General features: G+C 35.8%; 1 protein-coding gene across 1 annotated transcript in view; it reads right to left on the bottom strand.

Annotated features, from left to right (window-relative positions):
• The window catches only part of SYNE1 (spectrin repeat containing nuclear envelope protein 1), a 282,683-nt gene that overhangs the window by 34,902 nt on the left and 226,701 nt on the right, over positions 1–21,080 (bottom strand). The window contains exons 117-129 of the mRNA XM_052694476.1: positions 19,900–20,033; positions 18,338–18,542; positions 17,018–17,200; positions 15,764–15,910; positions 14,567–14,721; positions 14,088–14,235; positions 9,603–9,697; positions 8,428–8,662; positions 7,471–7,665; positions 6,021–6,146; positions 5,184–5,339; positions 3,128–3,286; positions 2,502–2,668 (exon numbers count right to left, since the gene is read on the bottom strand). Of these exons, the coding sequence (XP_052550436.1) occupies positions 2,502–2,668; positions 3,128–3,286; positions 5,184–5,339; positions 6,021–6,146; positions 7,471–7,665; positions 8,428–8,662; positions 9,603–9,697; positions 14,088–14,235; positions 14,567–14,721; positions 15,764–15,910; positions 17,018–17,200; positions 18,338–18,542; positions 19,900–20,033 (2,105 nt within the window). The remainder of the gene's footprint in view (positions 1–2,501; positions 2,669–3,127; positions 3,287–5,183; positions 5,340–6,020; positions 6,147–7,470; positions 7,666–8,427; positions 8,663–9,602; positions 9,698–14,087; positions 14,236–14,566; positions 14,722–15,763; positions 15,911–17,017; positions 17,201–18,337; positions 18,543–19,899; positions 20,034–21,080) is intronic.

The following is a 21,080-nucleotide window of genomic DNA, read 5'->3' as shown; positions in this document are numbered from 1 at the left end:
TCAAGGATCCAGAATAAGAGGTCTGTTTTATTCTTAACACCAGAAAAAATAATTCACATGTTCTAACTGAATGCAGCCAAAATTCATGTTATACGATATATCCCCAATTGAAAAGTATCAAAATAGGAACACACTCTGATATATAGCAAAATGCTCAAGAGACTCGACAGTCTTCTAAAAGTACTTTGGAGGATGCAAATGTTTTTGATCAGTAGGAATTACTTAACTGGGTTTTAATTTATATCAGTCTGAACTACAACTGAACTAGCAAAATCTCTATTACTCGGCATCAATCCTTTCCAAGATTTACTTCCCAACTTTAGAAATGCAGCGTTCATGCTTTGCATTCTTTCTCACTTCAGTATGGTCTGGAAATGAAGAAGTTTATATATTTAATTACATATGATAATAGGCACACTAGATTGAACGAACTAGTGTAGCCTAGATCTGGTTGAAAGAGACCTACAACAGTCACTGAGTTCAACTGTTAATCTACTTCAGGGGTAACATCAAGGTTAAAACAGATCATTAAATGCATTACTGATATGCTTCTTAAACACAAAAAGGTACAGGACACCAACCGCCTCTCCAGAAAGCCGTTTCCAATGCTTAACTATCTTGGTAATTAATTTTTTCCTAATTTCCACTTTGAACCAACCCTGATGAAGCTCTGAGACACTGCCATGTGTCCTGTCACTAGATACCGGTGAGAAATGATGGACACCTCCTTTTCCATTTCCCCACTCCAGAAAGATTTACAGGGCAATTAGATGATCCCTTAATTTCCTTTCTTATACGTGTGATAAACCCAGTGTCCTTAACTGCTCGTCCAGGGATTCGACTTCCAGCCTTTTAACCAGCTTTAGAGACTTTTAAGGGCCTTCTTAAATTGGAGAGCCTAGAACTGCACACAGTATTCCAAGTGAGGCTGGAGAACCATCAGTTTTGATGAGGTGGCTATGCTGTGCTTAATGCACACCAGAATATGGCTTTCCTTCCTGGTTGCTAGGGCAAGCTGCTGTTCATACCGAGCCAGCACTTCCAGATGTCCATCTATAGGCTGCTCTCCAGTCAGTCATTTCCCAATCTGTACTTTATATCCCACATTAATTAAAAAGGCTAAATTGAAGGGTTAGTTCTGGAAACAAAAGTAAATAAATATTTCACATATATTAGTCTAGTGCTAGGGCTTGACATCCTACTTCAAGATAACAGAATGAGAAAGTTTAAGCAGATAATGCAATTTACACCTACCCTTCCTCCTGTCACCCTAACAATGATGCCCTTATCTGTCTCTATATCGAGCACTAATCTTTAATACTAAACAGACAACATAGATTTAAAAAAAAAAAAAATAAAAAATTACAATTTCTGAATGTCATTTTGCTTTTCACTAGAAATTTCCTAAAGATATGGTTTGAACACAACATTTGAAAAATTGTCTGAGTAGGTGTTTCTAAAGACACATAAAAATACAGCAAATATCTGTTATGATCAACAACTGGTGATGTATCACATCCTCTGAAACCAGCAGTCTCTTTGGCAGCAATGCACCACTTCCTGACTTGACTGTTCTGCAAGAAGTATACAGCTTTCATTACTTTAAAACAAACTGCTAAAAAAGGACATGGAACCAGAATGCTTCAGCTTACACAAAATTTACTGTTAGCATGCTTACAGGTTTCAGAGTAGAAACACAGTAAAATCACATGAAAATGGATTTTAAAAAGAAGATAACACAACAAGGCAAACCTTTTTGCTGCATGCGAGGCTGAAGTATTATTAATTCATACATACTTAATTGGAGAAGTGCAAAATAGTAGAGAGTATATATACATTTTATGAAATACATATACAAAACCATGCCAAAATTACTGTCTGGAGGATGTTGTACTGTGACTCAGGGCAAAAAATACTGAAACAAATAAGCCAGTTTTTTTCATATATCAACATATCATCAAGCAGCCCTGTATTTCCCTAAGTTATGAAAATGGCTGGTTTTTTTTTTGTTTTGTTTTGTTTTTGTTTTTTGTCTTTTGTAACAGCCTTGATGATAATCTTTAATTTGCTATGTGTATGTCTATCTTGTCAATCAGTCAGACTTATTTTTGGAACTCCTCTTCTGGAAACCCAAATTAAAACAACAAATGCGCTATTCAGATTGTTCTGCCATTTTTTAATTTTTTTAAATTAATCTAATCTCCTCTAACATGAAATGGAATTAAAACAAGGCTCACTAAATCTGGCTGCCACCAATCCCGTGTAACTCAGACATAGCAGACAGTGTTTGGAATTATCTCCTTTTTACTTGCTGAAATAACATATGAAGAAATACAAAAGGCAAACGGGAGAGTAAATTTCACAGAACAATGTTGATGGTTGAGAACAGACCCATTCATGATTAATAATGGAAAGGCAGATAAAAAAAATATTTTAATTCCATGATGCCCAGTACATTCATCTGTATCATGTAGCAATTAGAAACAAAACAATTGTTTTACCTGGCTGCAATAAGATCCAGAAGATGTTGCCATCTGTCATTGATCTTGCCAAGTTTGTACTCAATCTCTGATGCTTTACTCTCATGGCTGGCTTTAGCAAGTCGCTCTCCCATTTGCTGGAGCTGGATTTTGCTCTCTTGGGCTACAGCAATTTCCTCTTGATAATCCTGGATAGAAAAGTGCAATCAGAAGAAAAATACTGAATACATTTTGCTTTACATTACTAAAGGAACTATACAAAAATACCAGTGAATGTTGACATGTTTTTGTTCTTCTAGTAATAAATGACAGCCTCTTTAATTTTGGAGTATAACTACAAACAACTCTATCAGAAGAATGGAAAAAAAACCAACCCATCTATGAAAGTATAGTTAAACTCCTTACATGAGTAAAGCAATTGGTTTAAAATCAAATCACTTAATTTTCTGATATCTTGGATGGTACCACCTGAAGAAAGACAGGAAAAAGCTGCACAGCGAGAAAACACAAATACGCAGCCTCACTGGAACTTATAAGCATCCATTTCAGGTAAAACCTTGATTTCAGCTAATTCAGTATTCTCTTTGCAACACAAAAGCAGCAAAAAGTAAAAGAAAATATGTAAGTATACATGCTCTATACTATACCTTTCTAAGTTTCTCGATCATTTCTTCTATGACGATGTCACCATTTTGAGAAACTTTACTTTCCATTTGTGTCAGCCACTCACAGAGCTCCTTGTTCTTCTCGCTGAAGACAGCCCACTCATTCAGTTTCTCACTAACTTGCTGTCGACGTAAAGATACCTTAAAATATTCAGAAAAAAAAGTAAATGAATTTTAGAGACAGTTGAAGCACATTGTGCCTCAGTGTGAACTCCTCTGGATCTGCAGATGAACCGAAGGCGCTTGCTTCCATTACAAAAAACTGGATTTGTACTGCAAAAACTTTGTATGATTCTTTGAGAGTTTAGAGGTAAGTGTTATTCTCAGGATTCTCACAGTTCTATTGCATAATGGGAGGCATTCAACATTCAAATATTAGGCTCAGTATTGTGTCTATATATTCTTTCAGAGTGTATTTCAGGTTTCCCAGGAAGAACAAAAAACACTTTTTTTTTTTTTTTTTTTAACAATTTTGGCAATCTTACAAGAGCTATTAAAGCATGCCAATAGTTTCTTTTCAGTTTAAGAGATTTTATAAAAAGGAAGGTATAAATGCTTGATCAAAGAAAAAAAAAAAAAAGAAATACACGTATTGCACAGGTTAAACTGTGCAATTTGTGCATAAATGCAAAGATGCACTTTTTTCCCTGCAAATATTTTTTGCATAAGCTACTTTCTACTAGAGTCTCAATACAGTCATTCCATAGATGACTATTTCTCCTGAATCTTGTTGTTACATTCAGGGATTCCCAAGGGGTTACGTAACAGGCATAAAACATTCAAATGCTGTATTTAATAAAAAACGAAGAAAAGCATTTCAATGTTTAAGAAATTGCTATAGCGGTATCATCATCTCAGACTATGAGTAACAGTCCGTCCTTGACAGATAAGGATGGAAATTGAAATCGAAGTGGTAGCAGAAGGTGAACAGCAAAGTTATCTCTGTAGTTTCAGATATTTGAACCATTATTTATTTCCTCATTCTACTCTGTTTCTGACATTATGTTAGCATTTCATGTGAAAAGATGAAAACTGCATCTGTTCTTTCATAAAAAAGTGTGTGCACTGACCACCATGTTAGGTTTAACAGTAGCATACATGATCTCACCATTTCCTTTTTGTGGTTCTAAACTTGATGGCAGATTTCCGGAAATAAGAAACAGTTGAACGCTGTTGCTTTAGGTTACATCCTGAAGCACTCAATACGTACAAAAATAAGATAAAACTTCTTTACTCATCTCCCTCCTTTAACCTCTTAATATGTTTAGTGACTACACCATAGGTTAGATGTATCCATGTCAGCTTGTTCAAATGAAACTAATAACAAGTTTCTCACTGTTAACTGAGGAACATTTTTTCTATTTTGGGGATGTTTTTGAAGACTTTATGGAAAATGTATGTAAGGTAACTATTTCCATGCTAGCCCCAGACATGTGCACAGTGACGTCTACTGAACTACAGCAATAACAGTAGAATAATCTGAGAAACTGGATGAGAGAGTCAAATCTGTAAGTGAAAAAGGATGCAAAAAATACACTGCTAGCACTATGTAGCTGAAAAATCAAACAATTCTCTTTAGCTCATTGCACAGCCAAGCAAGTCACCCTTGGACTTAAAGAAATGCTGACACTAACATCTGAAGAGGTAGAAATCATCAGCAAAAGTAGAGGTATGAAAGAAATGCTGAGTGGGGAGTGGACAACATTTCTGAGCACAGCTCCTCCACAAAAGCATAGTTAACTGTATTACTTCTGTTTGCCCTGTTCTGCAGTCTCATATCACAAGCATGTCTTGTTCGGTTTTTTTCTTCTTAAGTTTTATATACAGTCTCGATGGTGAAGTTCAAGAAAACTGAAAATCTAAGTAATAACGAGAGGGAACGTTTCAATGGATGTTATACCTAATTCAGCGAGTGCTCAAATATGATTTTTACCAGTTTCTACATGCATCTTTTCTAAAAGACTCTATTTGCATTCAATTGTTTCTCCAAAACCTTTTTAGTTTGCATGCTCATATCAAAGCTCAGTACTATACTTGCCTGATGGCACAGCTCCTCCCACTGTCTGTGCAGAAGCTCTATACGCTCACTGAGGACTGAAATATCATCTGCACTTATATAGGTAGACAAGGACTCCTTCAGCAGAGAAAGATGTGCAAGGTCATCTGTCCATCCATCAACAGCATTCTCTAATTCCTTAAAAGATGAGCATAAGCAAAAAGGACAAGTACAGAGATGAATATTTTTATCTCACTGAATCAAAGTCATATCTAAGCAGATCCACTATTTCAAGAGGAATGCTTCAGTCTTGTTTTAAAGAAAAAGAAAATACCAACTCCATGTGTACCCATAGAAGATAGAAGATGATACATCAGTCTTGTGTCAAGTATTCACAAACCAAATTAGCACTCAAATATCTCTAAAGTTCCAGAGATTTTGAGAGTTCTCTCTAGTGAAAATGCTTTCAAGTTGTATCACATTTATTGACTGCAAGGAATATAACATATAAATGGTACATAAGATCCACAACAGCAATCCCACCTCAAATAAGAATCACTAAGAGAACTGTTTAGATCATGAGTTAAGTTTGAATCAAGAATTTATATTACAAAAACTTACAAATATTTAGTACTTCTACAATACTTTTCAGACTCTATTCTAATATCTTTGATCTTTTCTATATGCATCCTTTGAACTTTTCAATTACTACCCTGCAGGATTTATACTGTCCAAATGTTACAAGAATGGCTTCTTAGCTTTTCACAAAGATGCTTGGCTGCTTTACATAGCCATTAATGTAAAACCTGTTAACAATGAAAGATGTTACTGCAAAAAGCATCCAGAGATGAAGCAACAGTCAACAGAGAAGTACTTTACCTTGCAACGAATCTGTTCTGCATTCAGCTCATCATGGTGTTCTGGCAAAGGCTGAGAAAGCTTTTTTTTGAATGATCTTAGCTTCTCCAGGGAGTCTGCTATACCCTTTTCAGATCTTTCCCAGTCCTGAGGGCAGAAAGTTTATTAGAACTCAGTTCAGATCTAGATTATACTTACTGTATTTAGTGGTTAGTCAAATCAATCAACATAAAGAGTGAAAACATTTCCATAGTAGTAACATGTACTGAAATTCTCTTTTAAATAATACTCAGAGTCTTAAAACTAGGCTCATATGTAAACTGGATTTAAAATCTTTTTTAGGTTATTTTTTGTTTTGTTTTCTGTTGGTTTCTACGAGAAGAAACATAGAAGTCAAGGATTCCTGTTATTGCAACATTGTCTAATTACAATTCCATCCTTTCAGAAACACCTTGAACTCTCCAAAATGTTTTTCCACTTCGTTTCCTGAACGCCTGGTGCATCAAAATTCAGAAAAAAAAGTTTGGAGTAGTGTGAATTCAGCTCACACTGAAGTACCTGCAGTACCTCCTCTAAATGTGCAATTTGTGTGGTAAATTTCCCTGCTTCCTTCCCTCCAAGCATCAAGTCCTATATTTTTCATTGGGACATCATATCACAGAAGTTTTCATTTTCATAGATACAAGATTTCATGATTAAAATTTCCTGATGCAACTTACCAACTAGAACCCGAGGTAGAATGAACAAGTCTTGAAACAGGAAGAAAAATATACTTAATGGAACTTTTCCAAAACAATACTTAATTTTCTTGTATCGCTTTGCTTCTTACAAACAAAATTAACATGTTCATATTTCTATTAGACCTCAGAAACTGTTCTAAAAGCACTTGCCTTATTCTGTTAATACAAGCAAGTTCAATTTTTTTCATATGAAATAAGCTAAAAAGAAAAATGAACAGACCAAATTTAAATCCCAGTCTACGATCTTTTGTACTTGGAGTGAGGTTAGTAGGCATTCTGAAGACTGCTTACATTAAAATGAAGTTCAAGTCCCCCTCTTCCAAGTGCTTTACTCAAGACAGCAAATACTCAAGACACATGAAGGAAACACAAACTGGCTAAGTAGATATTGATATTGTCATGTGAGAGAATAAGACAGATCTAATTTTCAATATCATATGTATAAAGGCTAACAAGTATTATGCAAAATAAATTACATAATTGCTTTATACTGAAAATGATGGGTGTGGAAATATCAGTTAAAAGATATCAAGAAACATACAGGCCTACTGCAAAATATTATTACTTCTATTTTTAAATATTTTATAATTAGAGGTAGTGAAATTATGAGCTTATATAACATACATGCAATTCCTGTATTTGTACTCATTTCTTTAGAATACTTTTCTTTATCATGGTTCAGAATGAGAAACGGTGAACTTGAAAGTACAGAAAAAAACCAATATATTTACTTTCAGTAATAAAGCAACCTGCTTCTTCTGTTCTTCCAGTTGGGTGCTAGCTTTCTTCCATTGCTCCTGAATTTCTGTAAGCTCTGCCTGCAGGGCTGCTTCAGCTCCACTGTCAGCAGAGAGCAGTAATTGCTTCCCAGCTTCCACAGTCAGGATATAACTGCCTTGTTGCCTTAGGAGAACTTTCTCTTTAAGCTGCAAATACAAACAGTTTTTTTCTTGTCAACTTTTTGTCAGTTTCTTGTCAACTTTGTATTTTTTTTTTTGTAATGTTTTTGTAATGAGTAATTAATTACAACTCATCCTTAAGTCTGTACTTAACTAACTTTTATTTGATTGCATATCTTGACTAAAGCAGGAGCTGCAGCCCAAATGCTTTACCCTACCTTTTATTTTGCCATCATCTACTGCAGCAGATCATTAGAAAATTTCTCCAAGAAGTTAAAGACATAGAAGACTTCTTTTTCTCCTCATTCATGTCAGTATCTCAACTGATCTTGAGGAAAAACAGCTCTTTGAAAACTCATTATTCTTGCAAGCTTTATCATTTATATAATATCTTCCAGTTAAAAAAGCTTGAAGACACCAAGCTGCTAAATAGTTATTGTTAGCCTCACATGAAGGTCATATCAGACATTCAACGTATCTTTTTTGTTAGCAAGAAAACACTCTTCAAATTTGACATTATTGTGGCTCTTAAGACTGTTTCAATATGAGGTTAGTTACAAAGCAAAACCAGAAACAATCAAGCCTGAGTTTTTTAAGTTTGCCATTACATGCCATCAAAACGTTGCTTCTGAGACTATGACATTTTGAAAGAACAACTGATATCTAATGTTGCTTTCTGTGAAGCAGAAAGTCTGAAACTAATGCACTTTCAAGCACTTTTTGAATAATAAAGGTGGTTAAAAATAAAATTTAAAAAAGGATGTTACTCTTCAAAAACACTGGACATACCTGCACTTCATCCAGCAATGCTCTGGCCTGCTGCAATGGTATAGGAGCATTTCCCAGACCGCTCACTGGCTGACAGGACGTTTCCACCAGCCACTTGCGTAGTTTCTCTGCCATCTCCCTGTAGCGCTGCCACTGATGGATCTGGCTGTCAATAATCCCTCTCCTCTGCTGTGCCCGGCGAATTACTCCTTGCCACTGATTACTCAGAAGTGTCAGCTTCAGATTAAATTCATCCCTATTGTAAATTAATAAATAAAAATCTGCAGTAGCTTTCATACTTTATCTATTTATTTACTGAAATTAAGTGGAGAGGAGGGAATGTGAAGTGTTTTTTGTCTGCTAATTATTAAGCACTAGAAGAAAAGCACTGAACTCTCATGACAGTTGACTGCGGATGAGAACTCCACAGATCGTACACATGGATAATCAAAGGGATCCAATTATTAAGATTGAAAAAAAAAAAAACACAACTCTTTTACTTGCAACAAAAACTTAGTTCTTGCTAGATTAAATTATCCAAATTCGTAGGAGAGAATGAAGATTTCATGATTCACCCTGAGCTAGATCAAAGCAGGTGAAAAATATATGAAGGAGTATCAAGACTCTCATAACCCCTCGACAAGAAAATTCTAAAACTAAAACCATGATACCCTTAAGCAAAGCCACTACATATGCACAAGTGTTAATACAGTCACACTCCACTGATTTCTGGAATTATATAAAACAAAATCTCTGAGACAGAAATGAATTTCTTTTCAATTACATTTATGCTTCAGGTGATCTTCTCTGAGGTATGTCCGCAGCTGCCTCAAAGTGCATGTAACTGGCTGTAAATCAATTACTGCTGGGTCTTTTGGTGAAAGGTGTTTTGAAGTTCCATCAGAAAAGACATATGTGATTTATTTGACAATACAAGACAAATCCTTATCAGAGAACCAGCCTCAAGGCTGCTGCATTCCCAAATGCAAACACATCTACCCCATGGCATCCTAAAGAAAAGTCTTATTTAAAATCTAACAGATTAATAATTTAACCACATCGACAGTAAAGCCTGCTTCAGAAGAGCATGACTTGAATGTTGACATCTTTTGCGACATTCTCTGTTCAGAAATCTCCCAATAATTTAAGTATTACTTCACACAGCCAGCAGCGGCAAAAAACACAACAATGTCTACCTGTCATCTACTTGTCCTTGTTCTAGGAGGTGCTGTCCATCAGAGATGATTGAATGCAAAATCTGCTGACGGCTGAACATCTCTGCCTGGAATAGCTGTTGCACAAGAGACAAGGATGGTATTATGGCTTCTAGTAACAATTATTAGTTCTTTGAGATTTTAAAAAGTTGTTTAAAAGCTAAATAATATCAATGGAAGCTATGAATTATGTCTCTGAGTACAACTGTGACATCAGTATTATAATTTACAAGAATATCTACACAGAGTATCTACTGCATGAACATAAGAGCACATTTTATTTTCTCACAAGTTTAAGAGTATTCTAATGCTTTCCCTTCTTAAATTTAATTAACGTTTGCAGTTTGGTGGAACAAACTTTTAATAGAATTTTATACAGTCAACAGAATTACTTTAAAACAAATGGTTGGCCAAGTTAATGTGCCGGAAATTCATTTTCCATGTTTTCCAATTTAGTTTACATAGTTTAATACTTTTAAAACTCCTGTATTACTTAAACATTGCTTTATTTATGACCAAAAATTATCTAATTACTACTTATGCAAACACTGCTTAGGTACATTACAGTTAAATTTATTTTTAGAAACATCTTTCCTTATTTTGGTACAATCTAGGCATCAGTCAAGGACTAGACACATTCTATGCTCAAAAGGTTTTACAGAGAGATTCAAAGTATGAAGATCAATACGTTTTTTTTTCTTTTATTAGTAATGGTGTTCTAAATTGATATTTACCCTGCCTGAACTTAACCCAAGATTCTCCAAGTGAAATATCAACTGGCACCTGTGCAATTAGATTTTTCAAGAACACTGTGTGTATTTCAGGACTACTACATGACATAGCAGTTTTTCAAAATGCAATTCTGTGTCTCTGAATCACTGAACAAGTTTTGACATTGTTATTCAATTCATGGATTTTCCTATAAAAAGAAACAGTGTTGCCCAGTTTTCTTGAAGATGCCTTTGATAGTGTTCTTTGAATACTTTGGTACTTGGGAATGACCAAGCCAAGAACAGAGGGAAAATAATATCTCTGTTGAGCAATTTCACCAAAACCACATACTACGGGTTTGAGAATTTCAGAAAGCTGAGTAAGAAGGAAGAAATTTCAGTTCCTATCACATCTATTTCTGTCGAGCTGAAAGGGCATGGATCACAAGAGGCAAGTTTCTAACAGTATTGTTGAAAGATTCAACAGAACATAACTCTTAGGGTAAGAAAGGAGGAAGGAAAGAAAGGAGGAGGGAAAGAAATTTTTTTTTTTTTTTTTGAGAAGACAGATGCAATAAATAAAAGGTTATCAAGCATGAGAAACTCTGCTTATAGAGGATGTATTCAAGTCCTACACCAAATCAGATTGATTCCTCTAAAAATCTACTCGGTCGGTCCAGTCTTGTTAAACATTTTCATCAGCGACCTTGATGAGGGGATAGTGGCCACCCTCAGCAAGTTTGCTGATGACACGAAGTTGGGAGGATTGGCTGACACGCCTGAAAGCTGTGTTGCCATTCAGCAAGACCTGGATAGGATGGAGAGCTGGGCAGAAAAAAACTGGATGAGGTTTAACAGAAGCAAGTGTAGAGTCTTGCATCTGGGGAGGAATAATTGCATGCACCAGTACAGGTTGGGGGATGACCTGCTGGAGGGGAGCTCTGCGGAGAGGGACCTGGGTGTCCTGGTGGACGACAGGTTGGCCATGAGCCAGCAGTGTGCCCTTGTGGCCAAGAGGGCCAATGGCATCCTGGGGTGCATTAAAAAGAGCGTGGCCAGCAGGTCGAGGGAGGTGATCCTCCCCCTCTACTCTGCCCTGGTAAGACCTCATCTGGAGTACTGCGTCCAATTCTGGCTCTCCAGTACAAAAAAGACAGGGATCTCTTGGAAGGAGTCCAGGCGAGGGCCACAAAGATGGTGAAGGGCCTGGAGCATCTCTCCTATGAAGAAGGGCTGAGTGAAGTGGGTCTGTTCAGCCGTGAGAAAAGAAGACTGAGAGGGGACCTGATCCAGGCCTGCAAATATCTGAGGTGTGGGGGGCAGAATGGCGAGGTCGGACTCTTTTCAGTGGTGAGTGGAGACAGGACAAGGGGAAACGGCCGTAAACTGCAGCACAGGAAGTTCCACACAAATGTGTGCAAGAACTTCTTTGCAGTGAGGTGACGGAGCACTGGAACAGGCTGCCCAGGGAGGTGGTGGAGTCTCCTTCTCTGGAGATGTTCAAGACCTGCCTGGATGCTGACCTGTGCAACCTGGTGTAGGGAACCTGCTTTGGCAGGGGGGTTGGACTCGATGATCTCTGGAGGTCCCTTCTAGCCCCTACAATTTTGTGATTCTGTGATACTTGTTCTGTGCATGCACATAAAAATACATAAAAATGAGATATCCTGTTATGTGGGACCACTTGTAATCCCATTTTCTTCTCGTATGCAGATTGCTATCAATAAAGAAATAGGAATTCAAAGAATCAGGAAAGGGGGGTAAGTATTGGAATACACAGTACCTGAACACTGAGGGAAAAAAATTTGAAAATGTATTGGCAAGCGACTCTTTTTTTCTTTCTCTACCAGCACTTTCGCAAGTGCTTGTCTCAGTGCACTAGCACTGTGTAAGAGTCTCAAGTACCAAGTACCAGGTTTGCAGATGGACATCTGGACAATTGAACAAGAATGAATCATGGTTGTCCTGAAAGAGTTATTCGATGCACATGCCAGAGTTAGCCATGATATTTGGAAAATGGTTTGAAAATTTCAGTAGGAAGTTATTTGGAAATAAGACCACTGATATAGCTGTAATCCTGTTCAAATAAATACTAGCAAAATTAAGAGTCAGTACTGGAAAGCTGGTAACAGAACTGGATGCATCCTAACATCCATTCTGGGAATACATATGGAAACAGTATTTTCTCATTATCTTCAAGAAAGCACAGAAAAACAATCTGGAAAATCCTCTCAAGAAATTTAGATTTGAAACTCTTGCAGCTGAGAGAAGTGGAAACTGATTTCTTCATGAGCATCAGAAGACACTCTAAAGAACACTGACCATGAAATATATTGAAATTACATACAATGTCAAAAAACTTTGTGTTCAAAAAAAAAAAAAAAATTTCAACATTTTTTGTTGATGAAATGCAGCATTTAGCGAAATGGATATTCCTTCTCTACATTCTGAAAAGTGACTCTACATAGCTGAAAGAAGTAAAGCTTTTTCAGACTGCCTGAATAACACTCATCTGAGTGAAATGTTTCAGCTAGCTGAAGCAGAACCAGGTTTTAACAGGGAATTAGTATAAGATCTCAAAGTATGTGCAACTGCATGCAAAAAGATCCTTGCTAACTCCTTTCAAGAATTATAGCTGTGATTGAACATAACAACAGTAGTAAATAATCAATTTCTGAACATTTAAATCTCAAAAAGAGAGACATCACAAATTACGAAGATTCACTGCGCAGTTAATGCTGGTGGCACTGAGATGAAATGAAACGGATAAGATTTGCAAAAGCAAATGCAGTTAAATGCTAAAGCAAATGTATAATGAAGTAAGCAAAAAAAGATTGTGAAGTAATTTCTGCTATCAAACACCCATCCAAACACTGTCAGATATAAGACACAAGGGGCAAAAGGACATGACTCCTCTGTGATCTTTCCTGAGTATCTTGGTATTTCAGCTGAAAAAAATGTGGGAAATGAAATATTGTTTGCCACATGGGAACTTTGGTATGAAAATTGATTTGTCTTACTTAATGTTCACCAAGATTCCTGGCAGTAACAATGTGGAGAAAAAATGTGCACTGCTCGACATCACCAAAGAATCTGCTAGGCATCCTTCTTTTTTCTCTGCAGCAAAAGCTAAGCTAGTTCTTAATCTCTTGTAAAAAGTCTGCAAACGACTCCAGCACAGAGGAAAGATCAAATCAATTTGCTCCAAGAAAACCAGGAACTGCTTCCAAAAGGAACACAAATGGAGGCAGAATAATGAGTTATATATCTCAGCTTTTGACAGAAAAGTCTTCCTTTAACATGTTTTTCAGATGCTGCGTATGTTGGTAATTTAATGGCAAATGAACAAAACCAGAATAAAACGAAAGAACAGAAATATCCAAATAGGACTGAAGGCAAAGGGGCAAAACGTGTGAGGATAGTTATGTCTTATGAGAAGACCAATAAAGCATTGATTCCTCTCGCGCAAATCAACCTGAAGCACACCACGTACAGAGAACGAGCATTTAGAGAAACAGCAATATATTGTATAAAAAAGGCAGACAGAAAACCAAGCCCTCTTCCTAACTGGCTAACACTGATATATTTGCATGCTGTTGTTTTTAAATGAAGATATATTGAAAAGATGATAGGAATGTAATTCAAAACCTACTATTATACTACTCCACAAAAGAATGCGAGTTCCAGTTATGTATAAATGGAATATTGATGTACTCTACATGGTTGTAATAATGCATAAATACACACAGTGACTTGCCTCATGTGCTCTCTGTTGCTCTAAAAGACTCTGGTAGTTTCCTGAAATCTCTGCTGCCAGCTTCTGTTCAGTCTGAACTAATAGATCCATCCAAGTTTCACATTTCTCCAAGAATGTCTGCTGCTGTAGCAAGGAAGACTGCAGCTTACTGGAAAAAAGAAAGATGAATCCAGGTGAGGTCTCCTGTTCTCACACACAGAACTGAGTCTTGCAATGAATTTTCAAGCAGTGAAAACAGCGCTGCTTTTTCACAGCCAGTTGCATGATTTATTTATTTAGGTAACGCTAAACATATATATACATATATATAAATTCTTCCTCCTTATGTCAAATTCTGATTTGTGGCAAAATCACAACTCACTAGCTTCATTCTTTTCTCTTAAGTATACCAGAAGAGGAGGATCGGTTAATTAAAAAGTATACTTTTTAGCTATTATAATTTAAGAAAAAGCTATGCAACAATCTATAGCTATTCCCACCTGAATCTCTCTGTAGTCTGAGACGAGATCAGAGACCACTGCCTGTTCAGGTTCTGGATTCTTTTGATTTCTTTATCATTCAGAGGAAGCCTGTAACCCAGCTCATTAACACGGTCCAAATCTGGGGTCATGCTGCTGAACTTCAACATCTGACTCTGCAACAAGCAATGAAAGAGATAACAAGGAAATTTGATAATTACACTACTATACTACTATAGACTGAGCTAGCACTCAAATTTGGAATGGTCTTGGTTGCCATTAGGCAGCAAAGTAACTCCTATGCCAGGGAAAAAATTCATTTCCAGTTTTCTGCCTCTTTAGTCTCAGACCAGAAGTATTAAGATAATGCTTATGAGAAGTAAACTCAAATTTTGCTTGAATATATTGCTAAACTCAGAATACATGTCTCACAAATGCAAAAGTAGAACAGTGCCTGAAGCAAGCTTTTATCCTTGTTTCTTAACCTGAATGCTAGGCTAGCAAATCCACATTGAATTTATTCACCCTTTGAATAAATAAATAAATAATGTTTTACTGTACAGAAATATCCAGATTGTTAATTTAGGAAAATGTACATTTATTAGCATACCAAAAGTGGAATAAAATGTATATTTAGTTAATTGTAAAAGAAATGTTAACTGAAGATTAAAATGAAAAAATATCAGCCTAGATGGCAAAAGCTATCAACTTCCTCTCAGAGCCTCTAAAAGAAAAAAAACAAAACAAAAGGCCAAAACACAGAGATTAAGAGCTTAGAGATATGTATTACATTGTACACAGTATTCATCATAGTTCAGTCTAACAAGATACCAAAAAGGAATAGATGAGTTGGTTCTTGAATAGAATACAAATATTAATGAGTAAGGAACTTTGTACATTCAAAATAAGTTGAGAAAAGAATAAAATAAAGGAACATCCCCCCCTCCCCCCACACACCCCCAAATACTAATACTTCCACTCCCATTTTTGATTTGATATTCATTTTTATATAAAGAGTCTGCTTTTCCTTTTCTTCTTTGTCCAGAGACATTGCAACAGTCACTTCCTGGCTGCCATCAAACTTCAAATTCCTCAGTCTTACTTTGCATGAGTAACATTCCTTAATATGTATAGAGAGTACATATGATATTTGTGCATACTATATGTAAATTAACCAGGCTAACATAAAAGAAGAACAATTTCTCATTTGTTACTCACTTTGAGTTCCTCCATCCTGCTCTGTATTGCTGAGAGATCAGATGCGTGACCAGGATCCTGCCCTTGCAGTTTTGCTTCTGCTTCTGTTACCCACGTCTCAAGATCTTGCAGGTTCTTAGCAAACGTTTGATAGTTCAATACACCAGCCTTCAATCAGAAATGTCCCATGGTTTAGTAACTTAAGCTACATATCATCCAGATTGCTGTTATGCTCCCAATTATTCTCATTATAGATATACAGCTATAATGAGATGTATTTGTAGCTATATGTATACAGCTATATAGGTGACAACAGGCTAGGAGCAATTGCAACTGTTGCACAGCTTACAGACTGCAGATACGTTGGTTTTTTTTATTTAAATAAATTATTATTAATTTATCATAAAGACTTTGCTGTAATGCCTGTACCAGGTGAGAAAATGAGATTTTGATCATTGCAAAAAGGCAGCATTTCAGTACAAAGACTTCCTTATTCTAAGACAGATAATCTTCTCTAACTTCCTTTTATAAAAGAACATCCTCAATTTAATTTATTTTGTGAACAAAGAGAACCACTAGTTTCTGTTATTGAAATTTCAAATGAAAAAATCTGCCTTCTGTTTTGTTTTGTTACATTAATGATCACATTCTAGACAACACTGAATTTCTTGGCATATCCTCTGTCACCTAAACAGAAGCTACTACCTTATTGCCTTCTCATCCATATAATTCCCTAAATGAACACGTTCTGCTACTCCATCTTTGTACTTTAGTGCCAAGTACTTCGTACTTTAGTGACAGAAGCAATTAGCAACATCTAATGTACAGGCTTTGAGACAAATCATAGGTGTCAGTATGGTCACCAGTGTTAGTAGGAATTACTGCTACACACTTGTTTTGAATCTTCCATCATTCGTTTTAACACTAAAGAACAAGCTGGGAAGAGAGGAGTCTGTCTGTGGGAAAGCAGTAGTAGTGAATCCAGACATTAGCACTACTATTGTCTTCACAAAAGAATGTAGCCTTGGCATTCCAGATACATGCGTTCCCCTGTGAGATTTGCTATCCACTTCCCAAAACATGGACCTTCTTACAAGGTCTCTGTATTTCACTTCAGCATATTTTCTACTTTCTGCTTTGGCTTCCAGGAAAGTCTGGAAAATGCAGATGAACAGGTAACATTACTCTCTTTTCCCAGGTGGCCTTGGGTAATCCAGTTATTTTCAGGATCAACAGGATGAAAAGGTGCAAAAATTGAAAGCACTCTCTGCATACCTGAAGTACAGTTTGTTGTTTGCATAGAGCTTGTTCTAGGGCTAATAGATTCTGGTTTAGAGACAGCTGATCAGACTGTATAGCTGCTGCTGCTGAGGCCTCCACCCGGCTTTTTAACTCCTCTCCCAGTTCCTGAAGAACAATCAGTGAATCCTGTGCTGTCTTTATATCAGCAAGAAGGTCCTGTGGCAACACAATGAATAAAGAGATGAATAGTTAACCTGACACTCAGCCCATGCTATTCGGTCTTGTTATAAAGAAGAAACAAAATGAATAAACATCACCTTTGCATAAAGAATTTATATTTACTACAGTATTTCAATGCAAAAATGTCCACTGGTACTCTGCAAACAAAGGAAATGATATACAGAATTAAAATTCTTGAATTATGTATGTGCAGAGGAACAGAAAAAAGTGACTGTTCAGCTGTCACTGAGTAAGCCAGAGTTACTGATGAGGCAACACTTGTTGAAAAGAATACTTTGGATTTACTGATATGCTGGTCCTAAGCAGTGGCAACTCTCACTGTGGATCAACTGAGGTCTGAGTAGGCCTCCCTTTTTATCCTATTATGACTTACCAGGAAAGATTAAATATTAACTTTTGTAAATTGTGTAATGTAATGGATAAAGAATGTGACATCATGACAGAGTAAATATCAGACTGAACTATCAGAATTGCCGGTCAGGCAGATTATAGCAGGAAATGTTCAAAAAAACTCACTAACAGGTCAATTTTTCTCTTTGCAATTATTTTTCTTACCCTAAGACAAATACAATTTTAATTTTTAAAAAATTTAAATTAACCAAAACATATCAAAATGTAAGTAATCACAGACAGGAGATAAACTATCCTACTGCTCTGAGACATATTTTTGAAAATGGAAGAACATCAAGGAAGAATGTAAATGACATCCAGAAAACACCTCTCTTTTCATTCAGAAAAAGTGATTAGCCTTGACCAGTGGAAATACAGACAAAGGTTTCTATGTTTCTGGCTACAGTAAAAAACTCAGTGGATTTGGTAGAGAGCTAAAGCAAGAAACCTTTTGGTAAGTGGGGATAAAGACTAAATAAGTGATAGAAGTTATCCATCTTCTCCAGAGAGATGACTTCAGAAAAAGATTCTGAAAAAACAAAGCATCAAGGAATAGAGATTTGGGTAGTAGAGGTAAAACTCTCTCTTGCAAATATGAGATCCTTCAGCAAAAAGAAATAACTTTGTACACAAGCTTCCAATACATCAACTACATTGTTTAGTAACTGTTTTGACTTTTAGCTCACAGAGATGTGAAAAAGCATAAAGCTTAAGTAAACATACATTGCAGTCTTGAATCCAGGTGGTTACTTCATCATCAGCAATTTCTTTACTAGTGGCACTCTTCAACAATTCATTGGTCTGATCTTCTCGTAAATGGACAGTAGAAGAGCACTGCTGGTAACAGTCCTTGTACCTCTGCCACAGCTGAAGGAGACCTTTACTGGAACGTAGTCGCTCTGCAATCTCTTGCATAAGGTTATTCCACCTGTTGAAGAGATCAGACAAGTAACCTAAGCCTAGTAGTCCATTTATACCTGCCCCACTTCCTTGCTGCTGTTGACTTAGTGCTGTGGCTTTTCAGAAATTTGGTAATAATCCAGATTATCAGACATCAGGGACAAAAAAGTAATCAAATAAATATGTTGATATGACATTCTGACATATTATGCTAGGTCTGGTGCTGCATATTAACGTTTGAGGTCAAAGATTGATGGCACTTTTTGAAGTGAATCTCCTGCTATTTTCACTTGGCACAGTTGGGTTTGTCACAGAAAGCCAGTCACGACTCGCCATGAACTGCAAGCACCAGATTCCATCAAGGCCTGAGAGGCCCAAACCAGGTGTAAATATGAAACCACACATTCTGCAGCAGTTTACTCCCAAACTCTCATAGAACTGTTCTAGATTACATAGAACATAAATTCATAAACCCCTATTCTAATTCCTCTCTGAATTACTGGCTCTAATGGCACTCTTTACAAGTTGCTTTCTCAAATGTAATGTTTCTGCCAAATTTTCTCATTATTTAATTACTAAGGGACATCACAGTATTTTCAATTGTCTATAAAAAGATCAGTAAAGTGATTTATTTATTTACTTTTTTTTTTCAGTCATTACTACTGGTTCCATTAAATCTTTCAGTATCATTTCTTCACAATTCCTATTTCCAGTACAGGATGAACCAAAGGAAGTTAGGCATGATTATGTTTTTCCAAAAAAAAAACCCAAACCAAACCAAAAAACAAAAACAAAAACAAACAAAAAAAACAACCAACAAAATAAACCAAACACCCAAGCCCAAACTCGACAGTTTTCCCACCCAAATTGGGAATTTTTAATCTTGGAATTCATTTTCTGTAGCTTCACTGAGTAAATCTTCAGACGGGTTCTAGTCTGGATTCAAAGTTGGGAAAGCTGTTTGCACAGTACTGGCAAAAACTTAAATCTTATAAAGAGTCTGTCGCACTATTCCTACAACTGGAAATTGTAAGCTGAATCCTAGAGAAATTGATACATGCAGCAAACCAAACTTGTCACAGACTTTCAAAACTTTAAGTGCAGCATTATTGTCTAGCATGGGATTCATCTTTGTTGATGACTTGACTGCAGCCGTGCACAGAACAAAGCTACAGACAGTAAGGCCCAAGTCCTTTGCTAGAGAAAACAATCTTGCATTAGTTATTTGTGACAAAATGAGACAGTTATGCCCTAGCAAAAGGAGCAACAACAAGAAACAAAAATAAAAATACATAAAATAGCAAAGAACAATAAAAATAAAAATGATTGAGTAAACTGAGTAAATGAATCGAAAATGTACAGTTCAACTAAAATATGTTTTCTACCTCATATTCACTTCCTTCAAAGTGTTGGTAAGGGTTTCAGTCACTGGTGGGTGACATTCTTTCAATAGCTGATTGGTCATGGAACCAAATTTCTGTAAGCTATTTTCTTGTTTTTCCAGTTCATCTTGTAGGCTCTAAAACATACAGAAAAATAAAGTCACAGGAAGTATTTCAAATGATATATGATGTACAAATGCTTTAAAATGTTATGTATCAATTACACCGTACAGATTATGAACGTAAAACTAGATGTCTTGTGTTTTGTCTAACTAGAAAGTTTTTTAATGTAAAGACTGTTTCTAGCTCTATCTAACCCAGTAGGCAGGTGTAGCAAAAACTACATTTTTTACCCAATTATTCTAAAAAAGTAACAGTTTTATAAAAGAAATTATTCTAAGCAAATACTTTTGCAAAGACTGTATAAGTGCATGGAACTCCTTCAGAAATAAAGTAAACTCATGAAAGATATTAAATTAAATCACATTTCCTGTCTAGAACTAGATGAAAAATTAACAGCATTAAAAACAAATAAAAATTAAAAAAAAAAAAAATGAAAAAGGTTTATTACAAAAATATGGTTATTGGTCTTTGACTTAATTCATAAATCCAATATCTTCAAAATAAAAGTGATTTGATTTTTTTGTACTTTTTTTTTTTTTTTTTTTTTTTTTTTTTTCCAACTCTTCTCTGATAAGCAATAAATAAATACATAAATGAAAACATAGAGGATTGGCTATAAAGTGTGTTAACAGATGTTCTTTATATCTCAGTTCAGAAAGTTTGATCTTCCAATCACACAAAATATTTAAATGATAATTCAAACTTAAATTTGCTGGTAAATATTATCAGTGCAAGTTCTTGTTACTTTAAAAATCTGGAAATCTTTGCATAATTACTTTTGATTTTTGAAAGCTGAGAACATCTTTCTTTGAAGCAAAAGCTTGATCTATCTAAACTTGATCCACACTGACATAATTTTATAAAAGGAGTTTCAGTATTTGGAACTCTTATAGCTCAGAATATAAACAACATCACCAGTGTACTAGGAAAACAACTATCACTATTTTATTTATTTAGAAAAATGAGTAAAAAAAAAATGCAATGGCCATTAGATAAAGCATCATCTAAATGCCTCACATTGTCAACGTACTAGTATCCACACACTTCCATAATTCATCAAC

Source organism: Tympanuchus pallidicinctus, unplaced genomic scaffold (assembly GCF_026119805.1).
Source record: "Tympanuchus pallidicinctus isolate F22 unplaced genomic scaffold, pur_lepc_1.0 scaffold1, whole genome shotgun sequence".
In the NCBI taxonomy this organism is placed as follows: domain Eukaryota; kingdom Metazoa; phylum Chordata; class Aves; order Galliformes; family Phasianidae; genus Tympanuchus; species Tympanuchus pallidicinctus.
Note: the sequence above shows the minus strand (reverse complement) of the source record. Positions and strands in the feature narration are given on the sequence as shown.